The following is an 11,633-nucleotide window of genomic DNA, read 5'->3' as shown; positions in this document are numbered from 1 at the left end:
ATCACAGCGAAACAGGCCCAATGCTTGCCAGGAAACCATTGGAACGCAGTCACGGATTGGTCGGGGAATTGCAAAGAGACCCAATATTGTGTTTCTCCGCCTCCTGTTCCTTCATTGGATGCTTACCGCGTGATTCGCGTTGGTGGTCTTTCCTTCAGGGATCGATGCCTGGGTATGAACCAGACGTACGTCAGAGTGCCAAGTGGTTCCAACAATGGTGGATCCAACTTTAGTGTGGAAGTTAGGCTCAACAATCCGCCTCAAGATCAGGGAACACAGGGATTAAGATATGGATTCATGTTTCGAGTCAAGACTGGTCTTGGAAATTCAGGGCACCTGGCCCTTTTGTTGGCCTTTTCTCAGCCTGTGGATGTTGGGACGAACTTGTTTTTAGGTAAGAGTAAATCCTCTGCAAATTTGGACCTTCCCAATGCTGTTGGATTTTTGGAACAATTGAAAATCTCTCTCTGGGATGTCCGGACACAAGTTATCCTTTCCGGTCAAGGACTTATTAACACCTGATTGTCCCTGGCCCGACATCCCTTCGGAGTATGGGCGGTCACGTACGTACCTTTGTCCGGCTCCCAGCCAAATGCCATCAACGACGGGAGCTGACAAAGGATCTGTTCAATTTGGCCCATCCATTCTACTGCAATAACCATGGTTTTCATCATTCACCTATACCCACCTGTCTTGGTAATGTCTGTAACTCCTCTCTTCCCTTTTTTCATGTGCATTGATCCTATTCTAGTCATCTCTACTGTCATATCTTTCTAGTCCACTTTTTTATCATATGAACCATTTTATTCTTTTAATCTCGTTGTTATAATCTGCACACGATGTTTATACTAATAGTTTGAGACATTTTACACTGACATGACCAAGAGTCACAAATAAACGTTGTTATATGTTTTCACCAGGACCTGGGCAAATTTAAGAAGACATGACATAGATAGTCAATGATGTTACAGAGGCCAAGCTGCAACACGATAGCGTGAGTTGGAAGAAATACAAAGTGAAATTGATAGGCTTGTACGAAGTCATATCGGTTCGATTTTTTAAGAAGAGAAGGGACCAAGAAAATGATATAGAAAGAAAAACATGAAAAACAGAGCAAAGCAAATATTTTAAGTATTAATTTGTTATGTTTACTAGAAAATGTGAGACGACTTTAGGAATGGGAGGAAAATTAATAAATTAAGAATTGTATTTGGTTTATGGAGTGTTCTGATGAGATCAAGCGGCTGATAATCGTAATAAAAGAGAAAAATAAAAATCATTTCTTAGGGTTTTTGTTGACATACATAGCAATTCTTGAGTTTGCAAGGAGCAATGGAGTACATCTGTAAGAGATAATCTCTAATTGTTTGGGTGAATTTAATTCTGGTTAGATCGATGTCTGGAGGGTTGAAATTGTTCCTCTTGTTGGGAAAAGCAAAGTTTGGTAGTCTTTGTAAAAGCCCCGACTTGGCAACTGGAGTAATTGATCTCCAACCGCCAAGGCGAGGATTATTTTTCCATTTGAAAATATTGATACATAGTGAAATTTCTTGCCTTTGATTACATTCTTTGCAGCACTTAGTAAAGCCAGTGAAAACCCAGACCCCCAAAAATGCTGAAATGTTCGACCTGAGGATTTAATCGTCCATTTGATCATGGTGCACAGCAGTAAATAAACAGGTTACAAACAAGGAACAGGAAGTTAAGAAGGAAGCACATGCGGACCCAAATGACAATAATAGGACAAAAAATGTAGAAAGTATTGACAAAAAGTCAAAAAAGGGTCGAGAAAGTGAAAAAATGCTAAAAATTTTGGAAACTTGGCTCCCAGAAATATATTGGGTCAAAAAGACCAAAAAAAAGAGTTAAAAACATTTCCAGGTTTTAACTGTTTTGCGAGGTCTAATTATCAGTTTAGAAAGAAATACTGAACTTAGTGCTCCCAAGCTTTTGAGACGGAGCAATGAATATTCTGAAAAGGAGCGGCCCGAAAATGGAGCCCTGGGAAACACCTGACTTGACATCATACATGTCACTTTGGGATCCCTCGACCTTAACCAATTGCTTCCTACCACAAACAAAACTTTTGGCTCTCAAGCCCCTCAATGACCTACTCTATATGGAAGAGGTTGTAGACCTGGGGTATTAATAGAGGGAGTCAACTCAACAAGTATCTTTATTCGTAGAGAGAAAGACGGAACATGTGGTCGAGGCAAAAGGTGGATCGAGAGTCCCTAGAACTGTTTCTTTGAGTCATAGATCGGAGACCGTCTGGGGAGAAGGAAGGATTGGAAGGAGTAGAAAGTAGAATCATACCACTATACATATATTCAACCACTTAGGTTGTTGCGCTAAAATGCAGTCAAAGTAAACCCATGCTGACCGAGAGGAAGGACTTCGTGATCTTCTCAAATACATGAGCAATACTCGGATTGTGGGAAATTGGCCTATAGTTATTGAGGAGCGATTTATCTTCCCCTTTAGAAATTGGAACAACATGAGCTAGCTTCAAAGAGGATAGGAACTTGGCATGATCCAAAATGGAATGCATTAAGTGCGAGAAGATAGGACCAAGCGAGCACTTGTAAGCATCTCATCAGGAACTGAGTAGTCGTACTTTCAGGGCCTGGAGAACTTGAAAGCAGCTAAATTATATGAAAGTTCAGTGAGCATATCCAGTTGAAATGTGGCAAAGCTTTTCAAACACGTCGTTGGATATTTCGCACGTTTAGTCCAGAGATAGTATCACGATGCTAACTCTGTACAGGCCGATCGTTCGGCCACCTCTTGAATATGCTTCACCCATTTGGGCTCCAATGAGTTCAGCAGGTTTGCAAAAGGTCGAACAAGGCCAAGGATGTTTCACAAGGAATATCACAAGAATGAGAGAGCTCTCGTATTGGGAGAGGCTAGAAATGCTGGAACTGTACAGTGTTCAGAGAAGGTACGAAAGGTATATCATACTGTACGTTTTCAAAAGCATTCATGAGCTTTGTCCCAACCAGGATTTAGGGTCAATTCTACCTGGCGGAGTGGCTTAACGTGCGTTTTGAGAGCACCTTCAAGGCCTCGAGAATCCAGGCTAGTTAAAACAATGAAGTCCACCTCTCTTCTTTCTCGGGCTCCTTCATTGTTCATTTTGCTGCCCTCAAATTATTTTCGCGGGGAATGTGTGCACCAGGGGGGCCAGATCCAGTATCAATGAACAAGTTTCTGATCAAAAGTCCTGACCAACCCTATATTCAGGGCTAGCTAACCTGATTCGGAAATCCTAATCTGCTTTTGGATCAGACATTATATTGGAACCGTAAAAAATAATAACGGTAGGGAAATTCCCAAAAATATTTTGAAGCAGAAGTATCTATTAACCACTGGTCAGGAATTTCTAGTTTTTAAATATTTTCTTTAAAATTTCATGTTATAAATAGTTTTTTAGCAAAGAAATTGGTTTGATTGTTCCAATGTGCCTGACAAAATATCCTAAAATTGAATATCTCTAAGAACTAATATCCAGCGTCATATTATTTCAGCTTGAAAAAATCCTATGAATTAGTCTTTTTCTATTACACTGTAACTTAGATTGAATTCAGTCATTGGGATGGTTCTTTCACGATGTATTGGCCATGACAAGGAATTCTTTAACGTTTCTGTCCATGTTTGGTAAGGAAGTATAAGAATAACTTTTAAACAGGGAAACGAAACAAGATCCGCTCTGGATGGAATGGTTGTTTTTTGGGTCGTCCTGGCCGGTTTTGGAGCGTCATGCTTGAAGCTTCAAATCTCTTTGTGTTCGCTCAATTACGTAAGGGACGAAAGATTTATCTCAAATCCTGGCTCAAAAGTTCGGACAGAAAGGTGAGTTGTTTATTTCCATGTGCGTTTAAACAAATTTCAATAACATTTTTTTGGAATTGACCACTTGACACTCAAAGGAAGTCTCAAGAAAGAGAAAAGCCATCAACAAAAATAAAAACAACTCCATATGACTCACAGACGGTCTCACTTACGTGTGGATGTTGTCCAATCCCAAAAATAGATCCCTGTAACGCTTAAGGTATGGCTGGCTCAAATTCACAGATAAAAGGTTTTTCTGTAGGTGACGAAACAGAGCCTTTTGAGCTGCACTTTGTGGTTGCTGATTTGTGACTCAAATATTACCGAAAACATGTCGTTAACATCCTGGGGATGAAAGCGCCGGAGAATGGGTGTCCATTGGCTTTCACGGCAGAGCACATCCGCCACATTTTCCGGATTGAGTCCGCCCGTAATATCCAAATTATAAATAGAGGATCCTTGAGATCCATAAGCCATGAGCTGGGCGCAATCTTTCACCGGAGGGTAAGGCACTAGCAGAAAATTTAACGCGTTTTAAGTCTTCTTTCCGAAATCTTTTACTTCTTATAGAATTCAATAATTATACAACAAACTCTGTGGTCAACATTTTTTTCATGTCATTGACTAACTTTTTAAAATCAATTCTGTTGAGGGGATAACCCGAATTGGTGAGCCCGCTCGTCTCATAAGCGGACCAAGAATGAGTACTTACAAAAATGTTCCTGGCTAATATACAAGGTTTGTAAGCAAATTGAATAATTTGTTTGTTTTTACTATTTCAAACGAAGTCAGTCACATTTCAAATCCTTCTTGACAAACGTTAAAAACGACCGTTGTAAAGCAGTGAGGCGAAACTTTGTACATCTCGATCAGTTAATTGATTGACACAAAATAGGACGGGAAAAAGGATTCTTAAGACTTCATGAACACACTGTTTTTTTGAATCCAAACTTCCGTCCCTTTTTGCCCCAGATTGCCTACCACACTATTTTGAAGGTAATTCATTGTAAACTTAGTTCCCACAAATATTCGCAGTGAGTACTGTGGATTTAATCCGGTAGCAGGATTTAGGTCAGTAGCGTATTTCAATCAATGAAACGAAAAAGGTATTATTAGTTGGAGGGAGTGGCGCTATTGAACAACGCGTCTTAACCGAGTAGGCCGTGCTCGATGTCATGGGTTCCGTGGTAAGGGTTCGTTCAACCCCACGTCTCACCTAACCATATAATGTAATAAACATGGACGCCTTCAATGGCAGCCCCTCCCTTGGAGACAGCTACCCCCATGTACTGGTGTTTCTATACATAGAATGTTTCTATACATAGAATGTAAACGCAAGAGCAAAGTCCAATAGCCTTCTTACGCTGCATGAAAAATGTTTTACGTTTAGTACTTCAGAGGGAGCTTTGTCACTCAGCCTCTACCAAATAGAGGGCAGATTGGGCCGACTCCTTTTTATTGGATTTAAATCCGTTCGTGTTGTTTTTGGGTAATTCTATTACAATCTCATGCATAAGTGCCCTGGATAACATAATTTCCGGAAAAGAAATTGCTTTCAAGGTAAGGCAAGAGCAGTTCTTTTAGCAATCTACCGTGCCTCTTCCCGCTTTCTTTGGGCCGTGTGACGTTTCAAATAAGGTACCTTATGAGAGGTATTATCGAAAATGATTTTAGGGGATACCAAAATATTTACTGAATTTTCCTTACGAACATCAAATATACATGATTGACGAAATTGAATGCCAAATTTTCAAGCTCGTTACTAGAAAAGTGCTGAAACAACGTAATCTTCAAAAGCTTGATGCTTGAGGATTCACTAAAATGCTCATTTCTAAAGTGTACCTTTGGGCCGAAATTGAATGTCCATTTCGGCAATACACAATGGTGTCGATGATCCGCCCGTTGGAGCATGGACCACCAGATATCGCGTCAAAGCGGGTTTGTCGAAGATGAAAATACCACTTTGAATGTCGGCCTCAAGGATAGTTCGAGAACTGGGATCCTCTCCTGGGTTTAGGGATGAATTCAATGCCGCCACTCGCAAGTCTTCATGGTTGTTGATACAGCCCGACGATGCATTGGGAAGGACCAATTTGATCGAGAGTGGCAATCGCTCTTGTCCAAAGTCCACTTGCAGAAAAGGAATGTTCCCACTACTGTTGATCTTGAACATCGTGGCCCAGTTCCCATCGAAAGCTTGTCCCGGTCCGTGGGTCGAAGCATTGGAAATGCCGTTGGGTTGGCTGGTGCTGAGGTTGAAAGTTTCGGCGGGAACCCTGAATCCTATGACGTACAAGTGAACAAAACAAAACATAGCAAAATCAAGTCTCCTCAATCCCTGGAGGGCATTTCACCAACCTGGCTGGTTTTGTGTCGATAATTGGATATATCCATTGGTCAAAGGTGGCGGGAGGTCGGCCGACGGGCAAAACTTGGCTGAAATCAAAATTTCCTACCTCAAGTAAAGATAAATTTTTGGCTTTCATGCATGCACGAGTATCATATCTTACTAAGGACACACGTAGGCCAGGATGAATTCTGGTAATTGCCGTCATGACCGCACTCTATGTTGAAGTTGGTTCCCTGTTCCAATCTTGCATCGCCGAGGCAACGATAGGTCACCGTATCATTAAGTTTGACGGCTTGTCCTCTTGACGCTAACTCCAAATTCGAATCGCTCGGAGGAAGGGGCGGATCATCACAAAATTGCTCTATGTGAAGGAAGGTTCTTTGCCAATCAAGCTTGACAAAAACAAAATTCTAACCATGTGTTTACTTTTACACACGGCGTCCTCCAAGTTCGGCTTGAAAGTTCCATCCCAAGAACAACTCAGACTGGTCTCCGCAGCTGTATTTCCTTCAATGCTGATCCAAGTTTTGTTGTCCCGGCAAACCACTCTATTTGAAGAAAATTTGTTTCATTAATCATGCACGACAAATTCGTAACATGAAAAACCTACATTATATAGTGACTTCACAGAGCTTATAATAACGTATGTATTTTAATGAATGGACGAGTACGCTTTTGTTTAACCGAAAGTCGAGACCAGTCCCAAAAAGAGCTTTAGCGGGCTAGCGAGGCCTCGAACATATCGCAGCTGAGAGCCCATAGCTCAGATTTGGTTATATGAGAAGAATACCAATATTGATCGTACCACATTATATTTCTTTTCTAAACCATTACTGGGCCGGTTTTTGCTTAGATGATGACATTTTTCGAGTTTAATCGTGGGGTACAACATGGAAGAGGGAATCTACTCGGCATAAAATTCAAACAGAGTAAGAAGTTGGTCAATCATGAATGGATAGATAGATTCCTAAAATTCAAATGTACGTTTGCCTCCATGAATTCCTACAAACTCGCTTGTTCGCACACCAACGTGATGGTTTGACGATTATTTTGCCGTATTGATTGATTGAGTACATTTGGATGGTCGCAGAATATCATGATTCTCTTTGTCGACCTCTTCGATTACAAATGTCACATAGTTTTTAGAAACCTTCCAAGGCTAGAATTTCAAAGGCAAACACCAATCTAGAGAAAGGCAGAAATATAATCTCCATTTTTTTAGAGCAGTAGCATGATTTTGCTTTCCTGGGAGATACCTAAGGTCAATATATATTGTATAATGATGATTAGAGCTCGGAAAAAGAGGCCTTTTTGCAGAATTTACTTATTTAAAGAATACTCAAAAGGGTTGAGACAAAATGGAGCGACGTTTTGCAATTGTGCAAAAATGAGACAATGCAAATAGAATTGTTGCAGTGGAAGGGAAAAAATGTCATTTCCAGCCCCAATTAGCCTCTTTCCTGCACAAAATCTAGGCGTACAACCACATATATCAGTTCTAAATTTAGTTTGATTGTTTTATATACAAGAAAATGACTTTTTCCGGTCAATGTTTGACATTAACACAGGCTTTCAATTGAAACGAATGTTATGATTTACAATTGATTTTTTTCTGGAGCTTAGTGTCTTTGAAATGTCTGGTGTTATTCGGGAGGCTTTCAGGAAATAGAAGATCTTATCTTCAGAGACTGACGAACATCTTCTTTTGTCCTCGCCATTTTGCAACCAGGCGTATCAGCAGCATACTAGCTGACGACTTCACCCTTTGTCAGTCACTCTCCAATGGCACTGTCGTTCACCCAAATTATTGGCTTTTATTGTTTTCTTTTGTTTGGACCACCCAAGTCATCAGGAGCTGAAGCGAGTTTTTTAAATGCTCGAACCGCTGAGTTAAGGCTTGGACGTTACCTAGAATAAGCATTCGCTGACCACTTTGCTAAGGCTATTTTCATACCGGTCAATGTCCAAGCCCATAACTCCGAGGTGCGGACTTTAAAAACTGGCCTCTGGTATGCAGAGAGTATAAAGACAAAAAAAGGAAACCAATCGGAATCCAAAACACACAGACAACACAAGAAAAGACACAAATGCTCCCCTAGATCTGTTGGTTGACTTTGAGTAGGTCATAGTCCCAATCCTCAATAAAAGTTTGATTAAATAAATTGTATGATAATGAGAGGTTGAGGGAACAGTATTATCAGTTAATTTGGAATACATCTAATTATCACGCATAATTCCAGCTCTCGTCTGAATTAAGGCTGAAGCAGGTTCGACATTTAGAAGGTGCTCGCTAAAGCCAGCACAGTTAGTTTTCACTCCGACATTTTTAATCTTGAAGGCTAATGTCAAGTAAAATGTTATTCTCTTTTTCTATAGGGAATCCCGTCCAATCCCCCCCAACTGGTTTTCATGAGGTAGACTTCGATATTCAGGCCCCATTTCCTTGCTCTTCTTTGCAAGTCTCCATGCAATACCAGTGGTCACTCTTGTTTGGCATGCTCCTATAAGGACCCTTATTTGCAACGTCAGACAGCCCAAACCAAACGGGAACACGCTCGGTAGATTGTTAAATAAACTACTCGTGACGTGTTATGAAAGCGATTTCTTTCCCGGACATTATGTGGCACAGGTCACTAATTATACGTAAGATTTTGAAAGAGTTAGCCAAAAACCACAAAAGCACATTGTAATTCAGTAAAGAGGAATCGGCACAATCGGCCCTTCATTTGGTAGAGGCTGACTCACAAAGCGCCCTCTGAAGTGCAGAACCTAAACCATATTTCGTGCAGCGTAAGGGATCCATACTGTTTCATTCTCCTCGCCCTCATCTCGTTGCGGACAAGCAAACCGAGAAATACGAGTAGAAGAATAAGCTCTATGATGCTTGATTTTAACAATGTATTTTTCGTTGACCAACTTATTGCTGATCTATTTCAACACATAAATACACCATCAACCCTTCTAAGAGATCTTTCAAATCCTATAAGGGTACAACGACAAATGCTTTTGACATCTAAATGCGAATAAACAGAAAGCTATTTATGGTATAGACTTACATGCCATAATTGTTCGGAATTTTACCCATAGAGAATTTGAAACGTCTTGGGCCATCAATTTTTTATTGAATAATGTCTTTATAAAGTCTGGCCTCTTAGAGCGTATTCTCTCGTTTTTATGTTTGTTTAACCGCACCTAGACAAAACAGAGGGCGTTTCCTCCGCTCAATGAAGAGGACTTTCAACTTTCAAGCTTTGGCTTGCTCAAATATCTTGCTTTACGCCTCACGGAACCTCACTGTATCTGGTGGGTATTAAGGCTGTTTTCTGCAGTTTGAGCTAAAGAGGGGTGGTCTGTTTTATCCCGAAGTTGTTAAGATGGATGGGGAGATGTACGACCCAGGTCAAATAAGACGAAAAAATCGTCACACCAAGTTCCGTGAGGTACAGTTCAGTATATCATGATATTCATGAGAATGCCGCAGTTTGACAAGCATTGTAGCACTTCCAAAGATAGCGGCACAATCACACCGAGATCCCTGGAACTTTTCACCACGGCCAACGTAAATCCGTTCGTTTTTTAAGTGGTTTTAGACTTTTTAAAATTGATTTAGACTTGAGGAATTTCAACAACTGTTGAAGGTGTCGGACCTGCCGTACTTTGTTCATTATATCCCGCCAATGAGTTACGATTTGACTATTGACACATCCACATTGCATTCTGTTCCATAAGTCCTTGACTTAGAACTCAATAGCTTGGCGTTCAAAAATTCAAATGCAGCTCGAAGGTCAAGCCATATAGCTCTGCAATCAGCGATGGCAAAAATCGACTTTGACGACATTTTTGCAACTTTCTCCTACTAATGTCAGTGAGGATGTTCCTTTGTAGAATTTTGTTAGATGCTGCGGCCATTTCCAATTCTCGGCCATCCTCTTTGATTACATTCTAAGTCGAAGGTTTGCCGCCTTTAGTTTCTGCAATAATTCGCCAGACCTCTTACTCCGAGCCTGCTTTATCCTCTCCTTGATTTGCTTGATGGATTCAAGGCAACTTTGTCTGGTACTGGCTACTGTGATGCTCATTCGCGCTCGCCTTTGATCCGTTTAGTCTTAATGTCAAACAATGTTTGTGGTGACTGCTTCAAAGGAACCATTAGTCAGAGAGTAAAAATTGGATTTGAATTTTAACGTAGACTCAGCTTATCATTGATGCGATTAATCCCGACTCGTCTAAGTCGAATGGCAGTCAAAGTTTCTACAGGGCTTTGCCAATTTATGCAACTTAAGCTTTAGGGATCTTAACGACTGCTATTGCCAGTCCATTGGAAATTGAGGATTTAGGTCGTGTGACTTGTTATTTTCACGTCAGAGGTAACTAACTCTTCGTTAAAATTATATCTCGATATCTCCCTTGACCGTCGGAAATATGCAACCAGATCAGTCAGTGTCTATGGAAAATACGCTGTCTCTAAGAGTTGGCGGTTCCATTTTGAAAAGCGCAATTCGTTAAATCAATATCATTTTTCAACCCGATTGACAAACTTCTAAACCAGCAATTTGTTCTCGACTTTGAAACGCTTTTCCCTGCTCCTCATTCTCACTTACTTTATTTCATCTCTGAAGATGCGGAACGTGTTGTTTATTGGACCAGTTATGTAATCGAATTTGGTCTGATCCGAAGGAATGGCACATTTGGGCAAATCTATGCACGTCCAATTGGTCGATGGCTCCTCGAACACTTCGCTCTCCAAACATTTCAAGGTGAACGATTGATTGGTCCCTTCAGGAATCTCGGCAATGTACTTGTTTTCATTGCAAATGTAATGAACGGAGTGTCCCACAGGAATCGGCTTGGATTGATCAAGATCTTCCTCTTTAACAGTGAAACCCGGGTAAGTTTTGACCTTGCACCCGTAGGCTAAGCAATGATTAAGAAAAAGTCGAATTAGAAATGGAGCTTCAAGTACGGATCGAATGGCACAACTCACGTTCGCACGTGTCTCCCAATTCGGACCAGGTTCCATTGCTGAGACAAGTAATGGATTTGCTTGTTGTGCCCGACGAATTGAACCGATATCCCTCATTGCAGGTATAACTGAAATCACAAAAGATAGTTCAAATGGGTACTACTTAGCACGTAAATGGTGCTCTAGAATAAAAATGGGCCGCTAAGGCAGCCCAAGGCTGTCCCAGGAAAGGTGGAAGAGCGTTGGCTTGACTTTGTCCCTAGGGGAATCATCATATTTGAAGGGATGAAGAACCAAGTTTGATGGAGCAAACACACCAAAAACCAAAATTCAAAGTTGATTGATCATCACCAAAATGTTCTTATCATATTTTTTGACCCTGGCTGGGGCTTTAAGAGCAAGGCTGAAATGAAACAAGTAATTAGATTAATTGAATTGCTTGGGCTCATAAGCCGGACGTGTGCATTGTTTGAAAATGGAACCAAA

General features: G+C 40.8%; 1 protein-coding gene across 1 annotated transcript in view; it reads right to left on the bottom strand.

Moving 5' to 3' along the window:
• LOC131887205 (uncharacterized) overlaps positions 1-11,633 on the bottom strand; it is a 20,135-nt gene extending 8,502 nt beyond the window's left edge. The window contains exons 1-7 of the mRNA XM_059235754.1: positions 10,786-11,633; positions 6,611-6,732; positions 6,345-6,545; positions 6,193-6,270; positions 5,677-6,117; positions 4,159-4,346; positions 4,008-4,090 (exon numbers count right to left, since the gene is read on the bottom strand). Coding sequence (XP_059091737.1) covers positions 4,008-4,090; positions 4,159-4,346; positions 5,677-6,117; positions 6,193-6,270; positions 6,345-6,545; positions 6,611-6,732; positions 10,786-11,264 — 1,592 coding nt within the window. The 5' untranslated portion in view covers positions 11,265-11,633. The remainder of the gene's footprint in view (positions 1-4,007; positions 4,091-4,158; positions 4,347-5,676; positions 6,118-6,192; positions 6,271-6,344; positions 6,546-6,610; positions 6,733-10,785) is intronic.

The sequence above is a fragment of the Tigriopus californicus genome, chromosome 9 (assembly GCF_007210705.1).
Source record: "Tigriopus californicus strain San Diego chromosome 9, Tcal_SD_v2.1, whole genome shotgun sequence".
NCBI lineage: Eukaryota > Metazoa > Arthropoda > Copepoda > Harpacticoida > Harpacticidae > Tigriopus > Tigriopus californicus.
The sequence above is the reverse complement of the archived record's forward strand: the minus strand, read 5'-3'. Positions and strand labels throughout refer to the sequence as shown.